Source organism: Psittacula echo (assembly GCF_963264785.1).
Source record: "Psittacula echo genome assembly, chromosome: 7".
In the NCBI taxonomy this organism is placed as follows: domain Eukaryota; kingdom Metazoa; phylum Chordata; class Aves; order Psittaciformes; family Psittacidae; genus Psittacula; species Psittacula echo.
Window position 1 is genome coordinate 3,130,488 of NC_137740.1, and position 27,927 is coordinate 3,158,414.

A 27,927-nucleotide genomic window follows, 5' to 3' on the forward strand; every position below is an offset into this window, starting at 1 on the left:
GTTTTCGTTGCTATTGCAGCCTAAACTTGAGGGGACTTCAGTGTCCCTATTTCAGCTACCCTGGAAATAATAAATTGCTGTTAAAAGTCAAGAGCCCAAGACAAAAGTTCATTTTCCTCAAATTAGGTTATTTCCTTATCACATATGAAAAGGCAGACTTTATTTTATATAAAAGAGCATAAAAATCAGGCAGTGATTACTCAGAACAAGTGTAAAATTAGTGTTATTATCAAATAACAAAAGAAAATTAAATACAAAACTAAATCCTTTATCAGGTGGCCATACAACATGATGAACCCCACCTCTTCATACCTCTTGCATCAAAACAACAGGAGTATTTAATTAGGAATCCATCAGACTCATTAAACAAAGCTTTTCTTCAGTTCCACTGTGTGATGGAACTACATTATGATATTATGTTATAGAAAACAAAGGCAAGTTTAGGGAATTTAGCCTTTATAAAACAGTTACATTAGAACTGTCAGCTCTATTACTGAACAGCAGTAATTTTTACTGTCTTAATATTTTAATGCCAATTTATTTTGTTAGACTGTATCTCATGAACACTATTCTGTCAAAGGATTTTACATACTTACAGTTTTTAAACTACCACTATACACGTTTCTTAAAGCCATCAGCAGAAATGTGATAGCAGAAATAAGTATTCAGATGATTCATTGGCTTTAACAAATCAAACTCAACAAAGTATAAATGACAACTTTTTGAGAAGTACAAGACTATAAATTGTCTAAAAGCTGCCAAAACAATCTGCTGGCTTAGTCTGAATGCTACCAAGAAGCAGCTGTAACTGGATTGTTTAACGTACAAGGGAATGCACACAATTATAAAGCCATTCTTCCTGCTCATTCAGTGGCATCACATGCTGAGAAACCTGAATAAAAGAGAGAAAACAGAGGTGAAATAGTTGTTTATTGGAGAACTGCATGTTAACTAAAGTGCTAGTAAGCAAAATGAACTGTTTTAGTACTTATATCACAAAGATTTAAATGATGAACATTGACTTCTGTCACAGTTGGTATTCAAAACTTAATATTGGATTTAATTGTATGACAGCAAAACATCCATAAGGGGCACTAAGCCTACAGCTTATACTGAATGAAACTGAAACTTAAATAACTAAAACACTTTATGAGATCAGGCTATGGATATCTGAAGTGCCAGCAGCAATATTAGAACAGGCCCCAACCCTGCCTCTGTCATGGGACTGGTACCTGTTCAGAACAGCTTTGAATGCATCTACCCTGGGAAGCAGTGATATGAAATAGTTTGGATGCCTTTGCTTTTAAAGAAAGAGACCATACTTTTAGAATAATAAAAACTGGATTTTCTTCATTCATTCATGAAGAAAAATACCATGTAATACATTTTCAATTTCATTCTATCCCTTAGAACCCTCATGTAGGCTTTCACTAAAGCCTGCCTAGCTCTGGAACAGGGATCAGCAGATCAAATTGCTGCATGGGTACACATGATCTGTAAGTCAAGCCTGCAAATCACATTGCACGTAAGGGCTGCAACACATACATTTTTGCTTCTGAGTATCATGCTTGGTCTGTATCTCACAGACATCAAAATACCTGGTTAAAATTCACTAAGTAAAGAAAATACAGCCTTAAAAAAAAGTATTAAAAATGAAAGAATATTAAAAACATTAGTACAGGGTACATGTATTGAATGGACAACTGAAACAGGCATACATAAGAAAAACCAAACAGCTACGGACTTCTATAGCAATCTGCACAGGAAAACATGGATGCATCAAGTACAGCTTCAGCTTGGAAATATCTGATCTGTGCTGGTGATGAAGATGCCACTATCCACATTCTCCCTATCATGGTAAAAGATTTGCAGAAGGAAACTGTAAAGATGCTATGTGATTTTGTCTTTTGCTTTGATTTGAAGTTGCCCGAACAATACAAATCTTACCATCATGGATTTTGGTGCCACTTCTACAGCAAAAACAGTAAGTCCCCTATTACTTAGGCAGTTCTTGCTCTGCTCATTGTTGACATGAATAATCACTTTGTTTTCAGACTGCAAGTGAAAAAACATGAGGAAACCCATTAGTCTCAATGGTTAAGTGGGTATTCTTTTTGTAACAACTTACACATTCCTCTCACTTGCTCCTGCTTTGTTATTTCATGGGACAGAAATGCTTTAACAATGCTGACAACTACTCTCTTCAAGAATAACAATTTCAAAGAGTACTTTGGCATCACCAGAGCCCATATTCATTGCCAAAGTCATTTAAGACTCATTGATACAATGTAAGCACTTGTGAATATACAACTTGAGAACACTATTGAGTAAGAAACCTCTTTGCCACAGAACATTACTGATACTAATGGTTTACATAGTTTCAAAAGGCGACTGGAGAAAGTCATGCTGAAAAAAATACATTAAGGGGTTTTAAGGACAGGGATTTTAAGAATTTAAAGGAGAGGGATTTTAAAATCTTAAAGGACAGAGATTTTAAGATTTTAAAGGACAGGGATTTTAAGTTTCTGGCTCAAGTAGTCTGTGAACTGCAAATAAGTAGAGGCTAGGACAGCACCTGGAGAAGCATCATTGGATTCTTGCCCAGTGTTTGTACTTGCAACATCACCTACAGGGCATTTACGGAGGCAGGATGCAGACCTAGAAGAAGCTTCACCTGTCATTGCACACCCATTTTGATTTTCCAAAATCCTATCCCTCCAGCAAAAGGCCACTTTCTCCAGAATTTATACTACACATTCTTAAATTCTCACCAGCTATGTATGATTCAATGGAGACCAGGCTCCTCACAAGTGAAGTTAAATGCCCAGTGTAAGCAGTAGCAGCATCCTTCATATTTAGTTTCCTTTCATATGTTTCCTTAGCAAACTTCGTACATGGTTTCCTTTCAAAATAAGTGACCAGGATTGACTATTTCTTCACTGCCACAAATCAAAGGTGCTTGTAAGAGACACTCATCAAGAGGTGACCCATCCCAATATAATTATAATCACCCAAAGAACAGATGTTCTTGCTGTGCAAATACTTCCCAGAAGGCTCCAAGATATAAAACTGAAAGGCTGGGTGATGGAAAACTCATCAGCCACCAGTTTATCCCATGCAATACTCAGACATAAGACCCAAGGACATGCTATATTCTCTGCTATTCAGCTGTCTCTAGATAAATTTCAGTTTGACAGAGACACTAGGAAACGCTACCCAACATTCTCTCTGCACTGAGAAGTGGAAGAGAAACACAGTTACACCACACAATCAGCTTTACACAGCAAAGCTACTATTAGACTGGTGAGGACTGACTAGAAAGGTTCTCTGGTGCTCACAGTACAAAGGGTTTCTGGCCAGCAGAGTGTAATAGTCATTTTTGAAATATGGTATTGTTGCAGACATGTAAACACAATCTAAGCTGCTTTCTGACTTTGATCCATCTGCTCTGGCATCACTTCAGTGAAGTCCTCATTTCTACATGGCCAACAAAAGAATTAGCAATGCCCTAAGTATCCTCCTGTAACAGGAACAAGGTCACAAAGATTCACCTAGCATAGAGGGTCTATTGTAGTAAGTTTGTGTTTTGAATGACAGGACTATTTCTTTTGGCACACAAATGGGCAGACAATAGATTGGGTAGTGCTCACTCCCCGAGAAATGTGAAGCTCTGTGCACAAGGTCTTTTCATCTCCCCAGCTCACACCCTGGCTACAGAGTGTAGGGTGTAGCCCTACACTCTCAAGAAGACAGACACCTTTCTCTGCCCACTGAGTCAATACATATGCAAGACTGAAACAGAATCCCTGAGAAACTGGAATATTTCCTTAATTTAATTACAGAAATAACAAAGAAACAATTATTTTCATTGAAATCCTCAGCACAATAACTGAAGATACAATCAGGCTGCCTGCACTGTGGGAAGCTTAGAAGACAGATGCATAAAATTTCCTTTCTTTCTTTCACAGAACAGAATCATGGAATCATTTACGTTGGAAAAGACCTTTAAGATCATCAAGTCCAACTATTAACTCAGCACTATCAAGGCCACCACTAAACCATGTCCGTAAGTGCCACATCTACACATCTTTTCAACCCTCCAGGGATGGTGACTCCCTGGCCAGCCTGTTCCAGTGCTTGACAACCATTTTGGGGAACAATTTTTCCCTAATCTCCAGTCTAAACCTCCCCTGGTACAGCTTGAGGCACTTTCCTCTTGTCCTGTCACTTGCTCCTTGACAGCAAAGACCAGCCCCCTCCTGGCTCCATCCATCTGTCAGGCAGTTGTAGAGAGCGATAAGGTTCTCCCTGAGCCTTCTCTTTTCCAGACTGAACCCCCCAGGTCCCTCAGCCATTCCCCATCACACTGTGCTCCAGGCCCTTCACCAGGTCTGGCCCCACTCCAGCCCCTCAATGTATCTCTTGTAGTGAGAGGCCCAGAACTGAGCACAGGATTCAAGGTGCGGCCTCACCAGTGCCAAGTACAGGGGGACAATCACGGCCCTGGCCCTGCTGCCACACTGGTGCTGAGACAGGCCAGGATGCCTTTGGCCTCCTTGGCTGCCTGGGCACAAGCTGCCCATGTTCAGCCACTGGTGACCAACATCCCCAGATGCTTTTCTGCTGAGCAGCTTCCCAGCCGCTCTTCCCCCAGGCCTGTAGCATTGTATGAGGTTATGGTGACCCAAGTGCAGGACCCATTACTGAGCCTTGTTGAACCTCATACAACTGGCCGCGGCCCATCGATCCAGCCTGCCCAGATTCCTCTGCAGAGCCTTCCAACCTCCAGCTCCACATGGTGTCATCCACAAATGAAACTCAAATGGTATATATGGCAGTGGTCAGTGATTTTTACCAGACAGCATTCAGCTGCCTCAGTACAGACCTCATCTCCTTCTCTGACATGTACTGGAGTTATTTATATGTTTGAGGATAGCCATGCTAAAGGGCGAAGTGCAGATCTAAACCGGTAGTTCCAAGGAGACTCAGCATTCAGTGGACTAATATTAGTCCACAAATCCACTCCCTTTTGCATGTTTGTCCATTTAAAAATATACTTCTTGCTGTGATCTTTTAGGATCTAAAGCATCTTAAGCTCAACATCTTACTGCACTGTATTTATTTACTCACACAGTTCCTGATATAAATGAAAGTGAGAATGAACAGTACATTCATTATGATCTATGCAGAAAGGTTTTAAATCTCTGCTTCTCACCGAGCACTTCTGCTTGGATTTACAGTTCTTAGCTTGGGTAAGTAATAAAGCAGACCTGTAAGACTGGCCAGTTAGCAAGTCACCCATAATATGCTTCTAAACCACAATCAATGCAGATCAGTGCTCTTTTCCTGTCTTATGAACACTGTAAATATTAAATAGGGTAAATGCTGTAGTCTTTGGTCTTTCTATAATTGTGCTTCCTGTTCTCAGTATTGGTTTTCTGGTATTATGAACATATTATGTCTCCAATGATTATTAACATATTGAAAAACTGGAATATGAACACAAATACTCATATTCTGTATGATACTTAAAAGCGCTTGCCTCATTATAACAAGCTGCCCCTTCAAGAGCACTGATCCAGACTGTTTTAGAGCCGGAGTCATACGTCAAAATCAGCTTGGCTTCTTCTTTTTTCTAGTTTTATTAACTAGATACAGAAACTTTATAACAGAAATATTAGAAAATGTAATTCTCAAAACTGAAGCAAGGAGGGAAGAGGAAAATAACAACAGACATTAAGCCAAAGTACCTTACAGAAGTCTCATGCCATACCTTATTCTCAATAACAGACGTGATTCTCCCACCCGTGCTGTAGGTATAGACGATGACGTTTTCACAGCCATCCAACACTTTGGCCTCTCCTTTACTAACAACAGACTTGCAAACAGCCCTGTTGAGTTGTGAGCTCCCTGCCTCTAGATACATGGCTTTAATTCTGGGTTTGCACTTTTCTGCATAGATGTCAATGACAAAGGGGCATGCCTGCAATGGAGAGAGGGAGGTTTATCATCACTTTCATCTGCAGTTTTTCCCCTCAGATTTTCATCTACAGCTCCTAAATATTTTCATTGATGCTCTGAAGTAGGAATACCCAAATACAAGCATGTCACTGAATATTAAATATTCAAAACCTGAGAGCTGTGGCCATTTTCTAAACCAAATGAAAGCCCAGGACAAATGAATGTTTTTCATACACTCTATATGCAGTTCGGTGCATTTGGCTCCAACACAGCAAACCCTTCCTTGGATAGCAAACTGTACAGGAATTAAGATGAAGTACGAGTGTATTTCAGGGTCTGAAATAAACCTGTCTCCTTTATCTGTTACACTCTTGCTACTTATGCCACTTCATACAGAGTTAAAATATCTACAGCACTGCATTAAGCACTCTGCCGTTACACTCTCTTGGCTAAGATTAGTACATGTAACTAACAGGAGTTCGCATACTCTCACTACTAGCAGCTCCAGTTTTTTCAAATGGCTGTTGGAATCTATAAGGATTTCTCAGGTTCTGTCCTTAATTTGTTAGAGGCTCAGTGCTCCTGAAATACCAATTTCTTAAGTCATCGGAAATCAAAGCATTCAAGAGTTAAGTTACAGCACAAGTTAAGGAGAGGTACATTTATTAGATGGATGACTAAAGCATTCAGACAGCTACGTTGTCCTTTGTGGCAAAGGCTACAAAGCAAGTAACCACAGCGAGTGTAAGGCACAAAAATACCTTTTTGAAATTCCTAACTTGATGAAAACTTCCCCAAAATCTTCTTTCTTACAGGAGAGCTCCCTCTTACGTCCGAAATGCAGAAAGACACTTAAGTAGTTGCTCTGGCCAACCATATTCGCAGGAAAGGGGGAAAGTGAAAAGCATTAAGAGATCAGTCACAGTGATCTCAGGATTTTCACTGAGACAACTGATGTCTCTCAACCATACTGAGTATTTTTGGGTCTGCGTGTATTTGCTTCACACACATCTATTTGATACGGTGGCTATGCAGACCTGTTTTAGTTTAACAAAAGTTAAAGAAATACTATAATCAGACAATGATTTTTAAAAATCATATTTTCTTAGAAATGATCTTTCAAATGTTAAATTTTCTGCATATTTAATGTTTTATTTTCCATATTTTGTTTCTCTTCATAGATCCTCTTTCCTAAGTGAGAACTATTAATACCAGCACAATTCTATTGTGGCTTGGGCCAGGAAAGTGACTTTTATAAGCAGAGCAAGTCCTGCATTTTGAAGGTTAGTTGACAGGCCACAGTTCACCATCACTGTCTCCTTATCACTTCCCACCTGTAAGGTGCCTGAATTCTTTCAATGGGTACAACCCAGGATTCCTTCCTCTATAACCCCACAAAATACCAGCTTTCTCTAAAGCAAAAGGCAAAATTCTTCTTTTAAGAATGTCTTAAGGAATAGGATACCATAATGACTGAAAGTCATAGTGTAAACCCTGTATTATCAGTGTTTGGACTGGATCACTGACTTAACGAAATCAATTTACGACAGACAGAAACACTCCTGCAGTTAAGCATGTGCACCAAGTTATAAGTGAAGCAGTTATTTCCGCTATATGGCTGTCATACCTCTGTCATTTCTAATGCTTTATTGTAGCCCAGAGACAATAAAGTGACCCAAAGGTCACTAGGATCCCCTTCACGGTCATTGGCTTCCATGAGATTCAAATCCATAAATCCTTGTCTTGTTAGTTCATTCTTCCTCATATCAAAATTCTCTGTTTAAAAAGAAACATAAGGTAGCACTTAAATATCTGTTCTCTCTACAAACACCCTTTATCCTTCCAAAAGCAAACTTGCACTTATGTTAACAAGGTTTAAAAGATGGAGCCATCCTGCAGCCTCAGACTCTCCAATATTATTTGGGAAACAGTATCCTTGACCAGCTCTTTCCAGAGCTTCCCTGTGGATTTTAGATAACAACTAGAAACAGCTGCCCCCTGTATAACTCAAAAGAGGGTGAGATTTCAAAACAGAAAGAGTTGATACTGGGTTTTGGTTTTCTTTTTGCTAGCAGTATTTGTTATGGTTGAGATTTGGAGAATGGGATATATTAGGAATAGGAAATGAAAGTCTGCTGGAGCCAGCACCCTTAGTGCTTGAGGTCCTTGGTACAGAAATGATTTACTTAGTTCCCAAAAAGCAATAAAATGCCAGTAATCCTAACACCCTTCTCTAGAGAGGATATCATAGATCGAGCACTCTAATGTCAGCAAACACATAATTGAAATGTCCTTGTGTCAGAGACTTTTAAAAATGGTTTTTCCATCTTCATAACAATGCTAAATCTTTACTATATATTATTAAAAAGGGATTACCAATTTCATAAATCTATCTCAAGGTACAGATGCTATGATAAATGGCTTGAACTTTGGTGTCAAGATTTATGACAGTCATCTGAACCCTTCCACTGATTAATGACCTGGTAAAAGATTCACCATATTCTCTTTTTCCTCTCCTATGCATTTCACACACCCCCCTCCTACTCATGTTGAGACCAGTGCACAGAGATATAACACTGACAAAGTCATCAAGCATGGAAAAGCATGTACAGGGATGAAACAGAGGAGAAACTCAGTTATAGCAAAGTATGTTTGTATGAGTTTTCCATTCAATATCTTTGGGGAGAAATAATTAGCAGGACTTGCCAAATCTGAAGTATCTTGCAATGTATCATAGCTTACAAAGGAATTACATCAAACACGAACTGAGCTAATACACAATGATATGCTACATTGACATGCCAGGTATGAGTTGCAGAAAAACTGCATTTCTTATAGAAACTTCAATTTTCATGCAATGGCTTCTAAATTTCCAGCTGTTCACTCACTGCAGTTGAACCACCCATGCTTTGAACCCACTGCTTTCATGTACTGCATTATTAGAGCAGCCTACATTCACTGGTGGTTCTATGACAAGGTAAATACCTGCAGGTAAAGGTAAAGGCCTTTGCAAGCTTAAAGCAATGTCCCAGAACTCCTTTTTTCCTTCAAAACTGACATTTTGAGCCCCACACTGCTCCTGCAAGCTGGCAATCCAGTAACACTGAGGAGCTGTATTGGCAGATAGAAAACACTGAAAGAGTCTTAACTGCCTATCAGCTTCCTTACCTCACTCACAGAAGTGAGTATCTCAGTATGAACAAACTGACACCCCATGTCTGAACAGAATCTGACAGATTTTTAATGAAAACCTGCTTACATCTGAAGAAAATATATAGTTGCAATAGGTATTTTCTGATGTCTAATTTTCCGAACAATCATCATAAGGTCTAGATGCCATTTTTAAAGCATCATATACACACTAACGGAGTATCCCCTCAATGCTTTCTTAGATCTGAAAGTAGCATCAGCTTAATCTGAAGAATGGAGACTGATGAAACAATTATCTGTTACAGTTTAGTTGCCATATGATCCAGGATACATGCCCCATTCCTTGGCTTTGTTCAAGGCCAGGCTGAATGGGGCCTGGGACAATTTGTTATAGTGGAAGGTGCCCCTGGCCATGGCAGGGGCTTGGAACTGGATGAACTTCAAGCTTCCTTCCAGCTCAAACCATTCTAGGATTTTACGGTAAGAAAACCTGCAGTTTTTCACAGCTACAAAATCTTTCACCCACAAAACTTTGCAATGAGCAACAGGAAGAGTTTTCTCAGTAGAAAGTCAGTGGCACAGAAACCAGAATGAAGTAAAACAAAGGACAGGAGACTGGGGAAGGGAAAAAAGAAAACCAAAGGGGGATGAGAACAGTACCCGCATGTGTTCTTGGCATAGGCTACAAAATACTCAGTAGTTCCACACTAGATACATAGTAGCATGCTATTAACAACAGCATGTAAGTAGATTATAGGTTGTAAGTACATTATAGCACTAATTATTTGTATCAAGCACAGCAACAAACTTACCCTTACATACAGCCCATGCTTCTTCATCACACTTCTCACCACTAGTTCTCAGCTCAAAGAAATTGTATTCCTCCAAACACAGAAGTCCATTTCCATCCAAATCAATTGTTTCAAATATATCCAGTAAAGCAGCTCTAAAAGATTAAAAATGCAGAACTATTTTCTGAGTACTTCTGTTTCCTTTACTGTTTCTTAATACTGTTGATACCTAGTCAATCTATTTGAGAATATTCTGCACCAACAGTATTTTGTGGCTGCTCCATCCCTAGTAGTATTTAAGGTGAAGTTGGATGGGGCTTGGTGCAATCTGGTCTAGTGGAAGGTGTCCCTGCCTGTGGCAGGGGGTTGGAACTGAATGAGCTTTAAGGTCCCTTCCAAACCATTCTAGGATCCTACTTTAGTAACATACAGCTTTAAAAAGTTAGATGTTATTTGGAGCACATACTTTTACAATGGATACCATGCCTATTTGGGAATACAACTCACCGGAAATCTGGGGTCAGAGCCAGTTCTCCATCTTCATCTCTATACACCAGTTCTGCTTCTTCAGTAATTTGTGTTTTTACCTTCTTCAGCCTACAGCCAGTAGTGAATGGGAGCAGCCAGTAAACACCTGATCCAAGCTCCCCTTTCCAGCCAGACACCTACTCTTAAAGGAAGACAGACAAGTTTGTAAGTTACTTCTCACATGATGTGTTTCTTTATCAGTAGTAATATTCATACTAACATAGTTAATGACTTGAAAGCACTGGCAATGCTAGGTTCTTCACTTAAAGAAATGTCTGCAGCAAGATGCTGTGTAATGTCACTTTAAAGACACAAAAACTAGTGAATCTCTTAGTTATAGGGGCCCTACAAGGATGCTGGAGAGGGACTCTTCGTTAGGGACTGTAGTGATAGGACAAGGGGTAACGGGTTCAAACTTAAACAGGGGAACTTTAGATTGGATGTAAGGAAGAAATTCTTTCCTGTGAGGGTGGTGAGGCACTGGAATGGGTTGCCCAGGGAGGTTGTGAATGCTCCATCCTTGGTGGTGTTCAAGGGCCAGGTTAGACAGAGCCTTGGGTGACATCATTTAGTGGGAGGTGTCCCTGTCCATGGCAGGGGGGCTGGAACTGGATGATTTTAAGGTCTTTTCCAACCCTAACTATTCTATGAGTCTATAATAAAATCTACAAAAACATTCATGACCAGAAATGAGCGGAGAAGAGGCATTACTAGAAACGTCTTCTAACAGTGCTATCGTTTTTCAGATTTGTAACACTCTCTAATTGTTAAACCTTAAAACAAAAGCAGCCAGAAGCAAGCTGACAAAAACCATTGAGATTTTTATTTCCTCCCTAATTATTCAGCTTTGTTCAAACTAGCAACAAAAACTTCCTATGTAAAAAGTCACACGTGACTTAGCATTTAAGAACAAGCTGAATTCCCTGTGTCTTGGGAGGGAGAAGGAAGTCAATGCTGCCATTTCTCCTTCCCTGTTTCTGCCACAGGATAAGAATATTCTGTGCACTGTGAAGTTCAAAATCATATATAAGGCAAGGAGAAAGAAAATTAAAGGGAATTTTAACAAATTATACCTTCGAAATTTTGGGTTTGAAGGTGCAGGAATACAAGTGAGTTTCTACAGAGTATCTATACAGCTATATAGAGATATATATATCTATCTATATGTGGAAGTATAGAGACTTTCCACAGAGTTATCTATACAGGTAACCAGCAACTCAACAACACTTGCCAACACACCACATGGTAATATGGACCTCAGAAGAATGTCACTAAACTTCTGAACAAGTGCAGTTCTGGTGTCCTCAACACAAAAAGGACATGAAACTGTTGGAACAAGTCCAGAGGAGGCCACGAGGATGATCAGGGGACTGGAGCACCTCCCGTATGGAGACAGGCTGAGAAAGTTGGGGCTGTTCAGCCTGGAGAAGAGAAGGCTGCATGGAGACCTCATAGCAGCCTTCCAGTATCTGAAGGGGGCCTACAAGGATGCTGGGGATGGACTCTTCATCAGGGACTGTAGTGACAGGACAAGGGGTAACGGGTTCAAACTGAAACAGGGGAAGTTTAGATTGGATCTAAGGAAGAAATTCTTTACTTTAAGGGTGGTGAGGCACTGGAATGGGTTGCCCAGGGAGGTTGCGAATGCTCCATCCTTGGCGGTGTTCAAGGCCAGGTTGGACAGAGCCTTGGGTGGCCTGGTTTAGTGTGGGGTGTCCCTGCCCATGGCAGGGGGTTGGAACTGGATGACCTTAAGGTCCTTTCCAACCCTAACTATTCTATGATTCTGTGATTCTATGTGGCTTGCAATTCAGCCCATTCAAAGGGCAAAACTAAGATAGTGTTACATCTTACCTTGCAGAAGTGCTGTCAGTTTTGAAAAGGAACATGCACAGAACAAGTGTTCCTTCTCTCCTCTAGTCTGATTAGGTACAGTTTGAGTTCCTTCAAAGCATGTGGGAACTCACCTATACACCATTAAAACAAACACTAGAGATATAACAAGTAAAATAAGAATACAACACAACTATCTAACCTCTTGGTTTTGTTGTTCAGTAAAGCTCACAAGCTGCAGATTTTCTTGGGTTTCACCTTCCTTCAGAATATACAAAGCTGTGTCCACTGACAACCAATGACAACATATTCCTAAAAAGAAAAACATTCCCAACACAAATGCTTAATAATGACAAAAAAATCCTTTTTCATTGAACTCCAAAATCGATATTTCCAAGGTATTTATACTAATGATCCCTGTCAACGTAACATAGAAAAGAAGAAGCCATTATATGCTATCTGGGTTTCCTTCCTATTTAGGCTGCTCAGATAAATTGTTCCAAATCTTCTAATTGTCTTACAGATAATGATTACTATTCTAGTAACGATTACTATTCTAGGTTCTAATATTAAAACCTTTGATCATGTCTGATTTGTTTGGCTTGGGTTGGATTGGAATGGAGGCCTGGTCACACATATGTTGAATTGATGTCAATTGAATCTCTCTCATTTCTTGTAGACACTCAGATCCTGATGGCAATCAATCAATGAGCTACTGAGTGGTCTTAAAGTTGATCAGACCACAACAAAACAATGAATGCAGAGGCTTAGATCTACAGTTAGGAGTCAAAAACACCAAAAAGTGGCTACACACCACAGAACTCTGTTAAAAAGTTGAAGATATTTTTGATTTCACACAAAAAGGTAATTGCTCTGCTATCATGAATCTTTTCCTTACATCCCAGTATAATGCCTTCCTCTTCGCAACAAAACACAAAGAGATTTCTATGTGCAGGACAATAATGTGCAAAAGTAGTATTTGTTTTACAAATTGTAAGTAAGTACTCCTTGGTTACACAGACATTTACCTTCTTCCTGATGAATGTTTAAAGGCTTGATGGTGATACACACTGTAGACCTTTGAGGTACATGCAACCTGTACTTGTGGCTAATGATTTCACCATCTTCTTCTAAGTAGAAGCATCCTTTGGACTGTGCACAGTGCCACTCCTGGAAACCAAGCAAACATCAGATGTTGCCTTCATCTTTGATCAAGATAAAGTTTTCTCTTTGAAATATTAATTTGATGATTAAAAAAAAATCCTACATAAAATATACCCCAAAATACAGCACTGATCTTCTACTTAAAATATGTATTTACTCAAATAGTCCTTTTTGTAGTTCATTTTCAAAGCAGTAACATTGCTCCACTTGTGAAAATGCTTGACAAACATAAAGATTACCCCAATGCTCAAATAATTGAAATGAAATTAGAATTGCCACAAAGAATCAAACTGAATTCATGAAATTCTCTGAACTGTGTGATTTACTGACATTTTGCTACATTAGTTCTATCAGGCCAATCAAGCAAAGAACATAACTGATGAGCTGAACAACGAGGAGTCACTTGCTCAGACATAATCACAAACACACGTACTAGTCAAATTAACTGATTCTGCCTGATTGCTGTTAAAGCTATTGGAAAGACAAACTAAAAAGTGCTGTTTGTGAATAATGTGGTTTTCAGAGAACCCATGAGTGTGCTGAGAATCTGTAACAGCTACATGCTTCAGTCTGATTTTTTTTAACAGCAGGTCCCAATTTTCAATTTCAAATATCATTTGACTGATATTTCGTTAGCAAAATAAAACTAAAGGCTATATAAAAATATCATACGTTCTGAGGAATGGAAGACATTCTTGGTTTGCCTTCTCTGCTCTGGATTAAGTCCATGAGTTCCAGTCTCTTCCCTAGCAATGGAAGATGATGTTTCTGGGTGGAGCCTAGAAGAAGGAATCTTCCAGTGTAACTTTAGCAGAGAGCTTTGTGCAGGCAGCTGTACCCATGCTCAGTCTTCACTACCTCAGGTAAGCTAACACTGACTTGAGAAGAGAGATGGTAAAAATTGGAGAAGCTCTGCATGTAACTCACAGTTATGAGGCTGATGACTAACTCCACATATGGTCAGTCTTACCAGAGTGCTGCATTTCATTTCTCCTCTTAAAGAGCCACTTCTTACAACACACTCACATCCGCTTTATGGTACTTTACAGTCAGTGACCTAAAGGTGTCAGGCAAGAACTGGACTTTACTAGTGTACATCCACTCAGGATGCTGAGTAACATTTGGAATGCATGCAGCTCTGACCCTGAATTTGGATTTCTCCACTGAGAACTCTAGATTTCTTAAGAATATTAATTACTCAGGGACTCCTGGATTGAAAAGCTTTCAGTCCTGTGCCAATTTTGCCACTGATTTTTATGGCAACAGGATCAACTTCTCTATACTAAACATTTCTCATTCAAACATTACCAAATTCATCTTCATTATAGTCCTTTCTGCTTGAAGAACTTTTATAAACTAATCAGAAGAAAGAGAGATGTACTCTGAGCAAATTCACACTCCGTGTCGGCACAGTCAGACTGCAGAATCTAATACTATCTCTCGCTTCATTTTCTACCTCTGAATATGCAGGACGTTGAGATTTTTCCTTAAAGCCTGACACAGCTGAGGAAACTGGTTGTCAGCTCATATAGTCCCTAAACTTAATACTTTACAAAATAGTTTAAAAACTAAACATTTCCAAAAGATCAAAAAGTCTGCTAGAGAAGCAGTATGGCTGTTTTTTGAGACATAAAAGTGCATAACGTAAGTTTTAACAGCAGTCCAACTGTGCTAGAACTATTCAAAAACATACTGTGACAACTTGTATGTTCAAAAACTACTAACAGCCATGTTCTATTGCCCCTTTTCCACTATGGCAGTGGTCTTCAAACCATCACTTCAAGATAGTCCATGGAGAGTAGCTTTGGCCTGTTTGCTCACCTATTTTTCTAGCTTTCCTTTCAGATGGAAGACTACCTCTTTTGCTGTTTGCATTCAGATAGACATTGCTACAACAGAGACATCAAACAATCCAAGCAAGCAGCGAAAACACCTCATGGAACAATTGTAGGTTAAGATGTGAACAACAGTAAGGAAAAGTTTGGCAATGCTCTGGGAATCAAATACTAAACTGTTATTCTTGCAGAGACCATAAGGTGGTGCTATGCTCTCTAAATAATCCATGTCAAATTACAAAGAGGGATGTAAATTTGGGAAGCTAAAAGATGATTTTCTGTTTTGATTTTAGTATGTCACTTCAAAACATAACAAGAGTTGTCAAAGAATAGCTATCACAGTGGGAAATGGTAGCATTGGAAATGTTAATCATGAAGAAATTATATACTGAATTAGCGACAGAATGAAAACACTATCTGCTGCTGCCAGTGCTGGTCACCGCCCAAATAATGAATTCTACTGCCATTACATTTAGTTATTATTGGAATTGTCCACACTGTCATGCATAACTCCAAATAAAAAGCAACGTTTGTGAGAGGAATTGTTTTTCTGACTAATGCAAAGAATTTCAACACTTTGTCTTATACAAACCTGTTCATACACAAAGAGAAATTCTTGCTAGTTCAATTGCATGAGGCTACTTCACAGGTAGGAGCGGGGTCATGTAAGTGCTTCTTTCAGGAAAAAGACTTTTTTCAGGTATTCCTTCTGCTACCCTCTGTATGTACAGGTCTTTCACTGACTTAAACAGCACAGAATGCAAAAGTTAGACTCCTTAGCAGGGATAATTTGGCTACCCAATGCAGACAGGAGATTTCACACCACAACACACTGCTTGGGAATTCGTTTTCATGTCTTTCAATCTTGACTAAAACCAACACAAAGAAAATTTGGTAGAAATTTAAGATCTTCACTAGCCTTCTTTTAATGAATTGTGACTCAACTCACTTGAAGTCCAACAGGTCGGTATGTGGTTTATGCACATCTGCAGCACTTCTGTAACTGATTTTTTCTCCCCCAATTTACATATATGGTTTTGAATATTCATTTTGAACTCCGCTAACTAAAACACATGGAGAACGTACTATGAATACATTCATGTTTTCAAGGGATTCTGAATCTAGACTTTCACAATGTTTTGACTTCCACTATTCTGCTCTGTCAGAAATCTGTTCCACTGTTCTCTTCTATTAGTATTGACAGTACAAGGGGTTTTAACCTGCCAGAGGGGAGATTGAGATGAGCTCTTAGGCAGAAGCTCTTCTCTGTGAGGGTGCTGACACACTGGCACAGGGTGCCCAGAGAAGCTGTGGCTGCCCCATCCCTGGCAGTGTTCAAGGCCAGGTTGGACAGGGCTTGAAGCAACCTGCTGTAGTGGAAGGTGTCCCTGGCTATGACAAGGGTTGGAACTGGACAAGCTTTAATGTCCCTTCCAACACAAACCATTTCAGGATTCTATGAAATCTAAGCTGGCAATGGTCCAACTTCACAATGGCAATATTTTGTCACTGTCCCCAAAAGACAGGTAAACTGCAGGGAAAAAAAAGGTAAGTATTTATGAATATAAGATAAATAAGAAGAACTTCGGGGTGTTAGATTCTGATCCACACCACAAATGAATCACTGTGCATTTATTCATTGATTTTGACATTGAGTTTGCATTGTGGCCTTAATAGTTAGGATTTAAAACATTACTAGTTCTACTTACATCTTTTCCTGTTTATTGATTGATTTCAGGTTTGTATGATGCTAATTAACAATAATCAATATCTGCAGCTGCTTTTTTTCAGTCAGGTTTTACTAGCTTGTACAAAGAAAGAGGAATCCAATATTGGGGAAGTGTGCGATGGTTTTATATACTACATATCATGTTTGAACAAGGTGAAATTGCAGGTTAAATTGCATGGAGGTCCAGATACCTAAACAGACTGCAAAGAATTCCTTTGAGATTCTGGTTTGAAATTTTAATATAGAGCAAATGTCACTGTATAGCAATGTGGAAGATATAAAGGACTTCAGAGTTCAATAACAAATACAGAGTTGTTATTTGAAACAAAATGTAACTCATGAGAACAATCAGTTCAGTTTTCTAGCAGCAGTTATACTATGTGGTCATAACCATTTTTCCCCCTTTATACAGGAGTCTCAAGGTGCACATTTTTAATGTATCCTAGCAGTTTCCAGTTAATGTTTTATATTTCTACAGCTATTATATTCTGGTGAAAGAAAACTAGTAAAGGTTCAGTCAAGAAAGGGAAAACAAAGGAAAGAGATCAATATTAACACTCTACAAATATTGACTTAGCAAAGTGACTTTGTTGTCTTTCTCCCACAGGGAATTATATTGAATGAGTGATTTATTTAAAAGAAAATCCTGATAGAGCATATTAGTCTAACTAAAAATCAATATTTTCAGGCTACAGCATATATTTACAAAGTAATGCCCAACAAACTGAATATGCTCTCAGCTCTGTTATTTATTTCCAATTACCTTTCATCTAAAGGTTTATGATACACAATCTTTCAGGCTATTTAAGCATTTAAAGTTCTCACCAACCTAATCAATTATTAACTTTTAAATATCTCAAAAAGTCATTAAATGTTTTATCCAACAGTGGTTTCATTTATAAAACACACACTTTGTTCTATTAAACCTTCACACCTGAAAAATTATTGTCAATAACTAAGTGTCAGCAAAACCAACAGTATATAAAAATGTTGATAACAACATGGATCAGGAAACTGCTCAGTAGTTTATAGCTGCCCTTGACAAACTATTAATAAAACATAAGATAAAAATTGGAGAAAAATGGTTTCTTATTTAAAATGCAATAACATATGTGCCTACAGGAAAACAGCATAATTCCAACAGGACTGGCTGACAGGATACCTTCATTGTGTCTGGCTCAATTAGCTTTGTGTTTCTGTTGCTCCTGGCAGCCATGCTGATAGCGGTAGAGATAGATGCTTTGCAGCTTTGAGCTGATGATGGTCTTGAAGGAGTTCTGCTATCACCTGTAAACATAGGTATTTAGTTACAATTACATTACTTCATTCCACTTTTAGTGCTATTTAGCATAAAGCTTTACATTTATAGGCACACAGAGAAAAACTGGATGACAAGAAATTCAGTCAGAGAAGCTGACTTCCCTTATAATTCCCTTATAATGAATTTAACAATTCATTAGTCAAACATCCTTACTTCTCTGAATGTACATCCCAGGTGAATGGGAATACAAACGCAAAACCTTGGAACCAAATCTGCCTGAAGGATGAGACATTGTTACCACATGATTCCATTTACCTTGGAATCAACGTAAACCTCTCGTAAGTGGATAGGTTTTACCTGCTTCTAATTTCAAATTATTTCTTTTCAGGACAATGAAGTTTCTCTGCCAGATAGTGCATCATTTACACAAAGCTGCCCAATGCAATTACTTCCAAGGATTTACCTTCTGGTTCCTTATCTTGGGGCAACTCTACTAGTACAGTTGTTGATCTAACCACATAAACTCAGTCTTCATCACTGTTCTGTCATTTTTGCACCTCTTCAGTATTGCCTAGAATTGAAGCAACTTAAATGGCACACACTACATGCAATATTTCACACATGGTACCTTTGCAGTCTGTTAGCCTGTGGTCTTTTTCCAGGTTGGAAAGGTTTTAGGTATCTTTGTAACTTCAGGAAGAACATTAAACTCTCATATTCATTGTGCTTGAAAAGGGGCCTCAATAATTTAAACAAACAGACTGCTCATTGAAAAAAGGTTAAGGTTTCATCTCTGACCCGGGAAGGAAGGAAACAACCTGTCTGTGTTACAACATCTGAGCATTCATTTTCTCTCTTCCCTCTGGATTGTGTCATATGAGAGTCACAAAATTCACCCTTTACAATTCAGCTTGAGAACATAAAGGTAGCCAAAGTCCATGTGAAAAAGAGGTCAGATACTCTACCGAGACATTTATGTGATTGCCACAGCAGAAATGAACATTAGTCAAGAACATCCTCACTAATCTAAGAACATTAAACAAATTCCCATACGTTCACTGACCCAGAGCATGATCTCCAACAGAAACACAACTCCCAACATGAAATACAAATACCTTTTGTAGTTGACAGTTTGTGATCAGTTTTCCTTGAGACTCTTGGTGATGGTTTTGACACAGGCAGTGTGATCTCTTCGGAGGAAGGTTCAGTTTGATTTCCAAACTGCAGTTGCTTCAATCGACTATCAAGTTCCAGTCTCTCTCGTGCAGTCTTGCAGCACTGCTCTCTGGTTGTCATGTATAAGTCACAAAACTTTGCATAAAGAAAAGTAATCTGGTAAGTGAAACATTCTTTCTCTTTAAGGATTAAAATGTAAGGAAAGGACAGGTCAAGAGATGCAATGCTTTTTTTCTGAAAGCACAATACTCATTTCACTTTCATGAATCAGAGACCAATTAAGTGACACAGAAAAATAGAGCCATGATTCAACACAGAAGTCCAAATCCTGAACAGAAATTAAGTGCAACTTTCAACCCAAGAGGTGATTTATAGTTCTTTATAGATTCTTAATATTCTTAGTACGGGGTTGTTTTTCTCCTATGAAACTATATTTATGTACAAATCATTGCGGACTGTTTATTCAGTTCAAAACTTAATCATTTAGCAGTTATGTCAAAAAAAACCCCAGTGAGATGTTGCATCTTGAAAATAAGATGTTCAACACGTACATTATGTGCCCCACATAAGAACTTATGAAATGCCACAGACGTATCAACACTTACTGATCAGTTAAGTTTACTGTCAGTTGTCATCTTTACTCTGCCATTCCTTTAAATCTTGGCTTCACACAGGCTGTTAGGCTTCATGCTGGCTATTAGGCTTTGCTTAATACATTAAGTTCACTTGCAGCAAGTGACCTTTTCAGGGATAATAGCCAGATAAAGTGAGCGAAACAGAACTATACAACAGCTTGTGTTCCAGTATGTAGGCAGCTGGGGGTGGCCTAGGCCAAGGTAATCAACAGATGGAGGTGGTATGTATTGTGTTTGATAATGCTAATACTGTCAGTAACATCAAGCCAATAAAACAAGAACAAATATCACTGTTTGCCATACCTTCTTGTAGTCAAGTTTGCCAGCACAGTTAAAATCAGCTTGTTCAGTAATGGCATTCACTTCATCCTCAGTCATTTTTTCACCTCTCTGCAATGAAAAACACCACCTCAGGTTGGGTTCCTAATCAAGACTGATGGTCATCTACAGAGTACATTTAATGAAACCACAAAGATTCTTTCAATATCTTTTCAGGGAGTCTTATCTTGCAAAAGATCTAAATGCACTTTAATGTGAACCATCAAAATAGAGGTTGACACTGTAAAAAATTATTGTCCCTACAATTCTCAACAGACACATTGCATCAGTTTATGCAGTTCTGTTGGTGTCTTCTGGAAACCTACCACGGATGATACATCAATCTCAGAAAATCTTCCACAACTGGGGAATCCCAGCTCTCATTCTTACTAACATTATAGCGTGCTAACAACCAAGAGCTAACTTCACAATGGTTTCACTTACTTCCTTGAGCTATCCTATTATACCAGGCTACATCTGCAACTCAGTTCACTAGAAGGGTTACTCCAGGCATGAGCTTGCCCTGCGCCTATCTCTGCTTGGAATAATTAGTGTGAAGCCAAAGCAGTTTCTCTCCTTTAGGAACCAAGTCTGAAGTTGCACCATCTCAAGTGCCCAAACTGCAATGGGGACACAAGGTACATCTCTCAGGAAGAAAGCATGTCTTCCACAAGGTCCTCCACCAATGTCCTCTACACAGATTCACAGGGCGGTTAGCAATGACAAGGCAATATATGTTTGCTGTACAGAAATCTACATCACATCATGTTTCAGCTATAGATCAATGGTGTAAATTTAGGACTGAAAACTAATGCAAACTTCATTGTTGGTGAATACATGATGTGGACAAACTGTCCCAGAGACAGAGTGGATTGCAACAAATCAAATCCTGATACTCCCCTCTTTGAGCAGCACCAGTTGCTACTGCAAGTAAAAATCCCTCAGTCTAGGTCTATATAAAGCAATGCCCTGATGTTGTCTAACAATACAGAGTTTATAGCTCTTCATGGAATAACTACAGTAGCATTCAACATCTGTACTTCTATTTTGCATTATATAAAGAGTATTCCCTTACCATTGCAACTATATCTTTTGGTTCATGCAGAATGAGGATTGAAGGTTCTGTCCCAATGTTTGAAGTAAACAAGTAATTCTGTTTTATTGGGTCAAGCACGACAAATACAATATGTGAATTGTTAGTGCCTTCTGTCCCAGTTTGCTCTCCACATTTCCTTAAAATTGTTTTATTCTCACTTTTGAGCACTCTACTAGAACTCTACTACTAGTTTTTAATTGTTACTGCTCCTTAGTGTTTGTGCTGTGCAAGGTGGCTGGCTTTTACAATGAAGGCGGTGGGTTTCATCATCTGTGATGTACCTCTGTCTAGTTTAAAGGCAGAGCATCAGCTCTACAGCAGCTTGGAAGACTTCTGTATCAGAGGTTGTTTGCTTGTTTTGCAGATCCTCAGAGGACCTGGTATCCTTTCAGATTATACAATGAAGCCTAAAACTACGGTGGCAGCTCAGCAGCTAAATAAGAAGTTCCAGGTATTTTTTAATGTCATTATTTTAAGCCACGTTAATGACATGCACGGGTAAGCCTTATGACATTTGCATCCTTTAGGTTGATAATGTATAAACTCCAAACCAAAGTATTCACTTACCCCAGTACAGTTTACTTTAAGAGCCTGATGAACTATCTGTAAGATCCAGTGAAGTCACTGGCACGATAGAACATCAAATAAAATGAAAGCACTGACCTTAATATTTTATGTATAACATAAAAACATTATTAAACTTTGTATCTGAACATGCATAGATACAGCTTGAGGGGAGAATAGCAAAGGTATGTCATTAATTCTCATGGTAAAAGCTTGTAAACCCCAAAGGGATGAACAGAGGGTTTGCACTAACTGAAGCAAGGGAGAGACCCAGGCTTCCCTTTCTGCTGCTGCACTCCATTATAAACAGGGTTTTAACAAAGCATTCTCTCAAACTACACAAAACAGTTTTTCTGGCAGCTTCTACCTTCAAGGCACAGACAGGTTATCAACTGCACGGCTGTAAAGGGAAAAAGTGGAAGAAAGATCAGCTAACCACAGAAAATTAGACATAAAATTTGGGAGAAAACAAAACCAAACCCAAAGACCATGCATCAGGTTTTGATCTTTTCATTCTTCTGATCAGGAAGATGTGTTTACACATGCAGAACAGTTTTATCACCTCATTTCTAAAATCATAGATTGAGTTGGGTTGGAAAGGACCTTAAGATCATCCAGTTCCAACCCCCTGCCATGGGCAGGGATACCTCACACTAGACCATGTCACCCAAGGCTCTGTCCAACCTGGCCTTGAACACCGCCAGAGATGGGGCAGCCACAGCTTCTCCGAGCACCCTGTGCCAGCATCTCAGCACCCTCACAGTAAAGAACTTCTTCCTTGTATCTAACCTGAACTTCCTCTGTTTAACTTTAAACCTGTTACCCCTTGTCCTATCGCTACAGTCTCTGATGAAGAGTCCCTCTCCAGCATCCTTGTAGGCCCCCTTCAGACATTGGAAGCTGCTATGAGGTCTCCACTCAGCCTTCTCTTCTCCAGGCTGAAAAGCCCCAACTTTCTCAGCCTATCTTCATACGGGAGGTGCTCCAGCCCCTGATCATCCTCGTGGCCTCCTCTGGACTTGCTCCAACAGCTCCACATCCTTCTTACATTGAGGACACCAGAACTGCACACAGTGCTTCAAGTGGGGTCTCATGAAAGCAAAGCAGAGGAGCATGATCACCTCCTTTGACCTCCTTACTGGTCACACTACTAATGGTTAAAGATGGGTAATTAAGTTTCCACTGATACTTACCATTGTGAGAATTCTATAAAGTTCATCATGTAAAATATATCCAGTCTTATCTTTGTCTATTTTTCCAAATGCTTCCAGCAGCTCAGTTTTTGTGGCTGGTTTTTCTTCTTTTAAAATAGTACAAAAGTCATCAAAATTCAACGTAGTTGTTTGTGAAGTCCAGTATTTATTAACTGTCTTCTGAGATGGATTTCTTCCAGCCTGTTGAAGCACTGAACAACAGAACACAATATTAACTATATAATCCAGCTGTCAGTAAAGGAGTTTGTTCAAAACATCCTTTAATCACTTTCCATGTTCAGACTTTCTATTTAAGCCCCATCAATCCAAGGGGAAAGTGCATATGAAGGACTCAATCCTCTACTGATACTGATGACCTTCCCTGGTCTTGAATTCTGTGGTTTGCACTAGAGAGGCTCAAGCAGCCTGCGGGGCAAAGGAGCTCACTTACATCTTCTTTTGAAAGAAGACATCAAAAAGGCAATGCCTGGCACCCCGCATCATCCCTTGTGAACTCTGATCCAGCACAGAGGTAGTGCTGCTGAGAATCACACTCACTTTCTTCTACAGGAAAAGGAAGAAGCTAGAGAGCAGTTTGTGACTTGCTATAACACAACAATATCACAGGAATTGTTTTGCTCAGGCTCTGAGCTGCAGTTTCCACTTACTCATGTGCACTGTTGTACTAAACTCAATGGGATGTCTTCCTTAAAGTTAATGGGTTTAAACCCTTAATTAAGCAAAATATCCATGAATTCAAAGACAGTCTCCTTAAGTGACAAGTGTAAAATTCAGCCTAGTGTCTATATTTCCCTTGCCTTAATATCAAGAACCCATTATTTGTAAGCTACTACACTATAGAATCCTAGAATGATTTGGGTTGGAAAGGACCTTAAAGCTCACCCAGTTCCAAGCCCCTGCCACAGGCAGGGACACCTTCCACTAGAGCAGCTTGCTCCAAGCCCCTGTGTCCAACCTGGCCTTGAACACTGTCAGGGATGGGGCAGCCACAGCTTCTCTGGGCACCCTGTGCCAGCACCTCAGCACCCTCACAAGGAAGAACTTCTGCTTAAGAGCTCATCTCAATCTCCCCTCTCTCAGACCCACTTGTCCTGTCCCTACAGGCCCTTGCCAAAGCCCTTCTCCAGGTTTCTTGTAGCCCCTTAGGCGCTGGGAGCTGCTCTAAGGCCTCCCCTTAAGGAGCCTTCTCTTCTCCAAGCTGAACTGGCCCAACTGTCTCAGCCTGTCTTCATAGGAGAGGTGCAGCTAGATTATTAGATACTGTTTCTACTAAGATCCACATAAGCCTTTCACCCTTATTTTTCCAAGAACTGAGATCTAGCACAGAATTTATCTTCAACAATATTTTATGTCAAATCTATACATCTGAACTCATCAATTCAAATTACACAATGTGTATTTCAAACGTGAAGGAAAAATTATACCAACAGCCAATATCGTACATGCAACCAGTATGCAGTATGCAACCAGACCTGGCATTCTTCAAAATCCATTTGCTGGATCTAGTTAGCCTCTTAAAATCTTTACTGAAAACAACCTTTCATCAGCTGCCAGTGTGAGGAAGGTATTATGTTAAATTGAAATTAAATCCAAATTCAGAGTCTATCTGGAACTGGAGAGATGTTTTTGTATCTTCCCATATAATCAAGTTTTTAGGGAAACACAAATGATCCTTCATCTCTTCCTACACTGGCAGTCGGATTTTCAGCCAGCTGATCAACGACCAAGTCTATACAGGCTGAGAGCAGATCAGTAGCATCTGTGAAATGAGGTGGTGGCATTGTTACAATTCTCTGTAGGCAACTGTGTCACCATCAGAACAAACACAACCAGCCACCTTTGTTGTTAATCTCTGATTGAATGCCAAGGACTAAATAAAGATTTCTGCCCTGTCATCTCTGCAAACAGTCAGGAGAATACAGCAAAGCTCATATCTTTATCCATGCAATGCCTGGGCACGCAGCAATTGTTTAAGGATTTCAATGTCAAGGTCAGCCAAGGAAGGGCAGTTTCTCTGCGTGTTTGTGTACGTGGATAGCTGAGCTCCCTGGAATGTCAATATAGCTCAGTATTCACTTACTTTAACAGAGTATCCTTCAAATATATGATAATTCTGTATTTTTATACATCCAGGGAGATCAGCACTTGCCTCCCAAGTCTGTATAGCTGGAAGTTCAAATAGACTGCACCTTTTATGTATACTTTTTTTTTACAGACTGATCCTGCTAAATACCTTCAGTAATGTTACAACACAGGAAATGAAGTTACATTCCATGATTAAGTCAAACTCCTGCAAATAGCATTTTGCAGGGCCAGTCTCTAGTGAATATTTCAGTTTGGAATTTAGGCAAACATCATGTGGCAAGAGATGCTTAAACACTGGCATCAGCCATTTGATAAACACCAGAATTTACTTAAGATGCAATAAAAGTCTATAATAACACTCAATGCTTTCAAATTTTAAAGTTCTTAAATATCTCTAAAGAGACTGGGAGCCTGAGCAATTAATTGCCCTTTCTGAGTCGACCTTGAAACCAAAATGCCCAAACACATGCTACATGGCAAAGTGGCATATGGATAGAGATGAAAGCCAAAGCATATATAAAAGAGATGACATTTGTTCACACCACTCCTATCTTACAATCCAGATTATCCAAAACTATCATTAGGATGCCTTTATAGGCACTTTTATTACAGCTGAGAAAGCCTGGATAACACTAAGTCACATGGGGAAAGAATGCACTTTCTAATGGGTAGAATTTAATGCACTGGTATAGGGAAGAAGCTACACTCAGCTTTTGTAGTACAGTCTCCACATGGAGACCTCACATATTTTAGACATGGGCCATTGTAAGAAATATTTGTTCACATATGCAAATAAAACCTGGTCATTAGAATTAGAACTAAATTATTTGACAGCTCAGCATGGTCTTGCCTTTAGCTGTTGCTTGGGGGTTTTATTACAAACAACTGAAATGCCATAATACACACACATACGTTTTCCGGGCATCATAACCTATGACGAAGACTTGAGAAACCACAATCCCAAATGCATTCTGAGCTGCACCCCAAAACCCACAAAATAAAAATCATTAGGTTTTTAATGACACATTTCAGTTCTTTTTATCTAACTGAAGATTTATGTTCTCATGATTTCATGAGCTGGAAATATGTTTGCAATAAAGCAAGATAAAACTTTCACATCACAGAACTCCAGGTAGAAAACAAGACAGAAAGACACTTTCATGAGTTCCACAGCACAATCCCATGCTATTATATACAACCATGAATAAACCTCTTCATGAAAAGACAAAAATGCTCTAAGAAAGAAAGAAAACAAATAAAAAATAGACAACAAAAGACCCTAAACCCGTACAACTCCAAGAGGTAGCAAAATTGGATCATATTTGCTTGAAAAGTTTTATCTGGGAGAGTAAAACCTATTTCAAAATTGAAACAAGTTTTCACTTGGTCTTATCTTACTCAGTCACTAAGATATGTTATAAGGAAATCCATTTCCAACACACAGCCCTAACTACCATTTTTGGAGTAAACTTTTCTAACTTTCCTAATAACTCCATGAAAAGAACTGTGAAAGTCCATAGGTTTTCAAAACAAACAGGATCTACTAACACCTTTATCCGGCACAGCTGAAGCAGGTATTTTTTCCTGTCATGCTGCTGATAGCAATAACACTTATCCACAAATATTAGAGGGATGAAAAAATGGAAACTTCTGATTTTAGTCTATGGGAACATTGTAATTCAGTAGGAGGTTAAATAAGAGTAAGATTTTTTATGAACACCAGTGCCTGAAACAGTCCATTTGATCACATAAATTGGGAGCATAAAGGCAGTATGTTCACTCACTCAGAACTGCTCTGAGGGTAAATTCCTGTATCTGCACCTCTAGTACCAACCTCTTCTCTGAGTCTGCAAACCTCTGTGCCAATTCATGCCAGTTCATGGCGATTTTCTGGGTCAGGGCAATTGTCCACAATTATTAACTGAACTGAGACCAACTCCAGTAATCATTTGAAACGGAGAGGGAAAAACTTATTGTAGAAGTGTCACAATCACAAAGCTAATCACTAAGCAGGCCCACCTCAGGTAAGCAACAACACTACCATCAAATTTGGTGCTTTTAAACAACTCACTTGGGTCTCCTGTAAGCTGACAGCTAGCATTGACTTTTGCCCAATCCTGCTGGTGATTTACAGATGAAAAGCCCTGTTTACTATTCCCACTTCCATGAGTCTTCCAACACTTAGCAGCAAAGAGTAAGGATGAAAAGGTCTTCAAAGATGCAACTACCAACACTTGAAATTTGAACTCTATCTAAACCTACTGTAAATTCCTTGAAACAGTTACTGAGTTTATGCATTGGGTTACACACTACTGAATTGCTGACTACTGCTTGTAAACTACCTGCTGTAATCATCACACACAGTAGTTACAGGGAAAAGAAATAATCTATTCCTTACCTAATCTGAGTTGTTCCTTTGATTTAATATTTTCTAAACTGCTTTTTAGAACAGCTAGATAAGCTGCTCGGCAGTTCATGTAAAAGGCGGCTTCTTCTGCATGCTGAGACTTCTTTGCTTGGGAACTTTCTGGGTGCACGACTTTCTCACTGGATAGGGAAGTGTTATCCTCAGGACTGCTGGCCATTC

At 39.2% G+C, this 27,927-nt stretch overlaps 1 protein-coding gene across 1 annotated transcript; it reads right to left on the reverse strand.

Annotated features, from left to right (window-relative positions):
- Positions 1-817: 817 nt before the first annotated feature.
- EFCAB7 (EF-hand calcium binding domain 7) lies at positions 818-27,925 on the reverse strand (the record flags this gene model as incomplete). The annotated part of the gene is made up of 13 exons (XM_080623023.1): positions 818-892; positions 1,948-2,055; positions 5,774-5,983; positions 7,589-7,737; positions 9,924-10,057; positions 10,410-10,567; positions 12,466-12,575; positions 13,292-13,433; positions 18,154-18,278; positions 19,368-19,563; positions 20,367-20,453; positions 23,235-23,446; positions 27,739-27,925. 13 exons carry the CDS (start codon positions 27,923-27,925, stop codon positions 818-820), a joined length of 1,893 nt encoding a protein of 630 aa, XP_080479149.1.
- Positions 27,926-27,927: the final 2 nt, after the last annotated feature.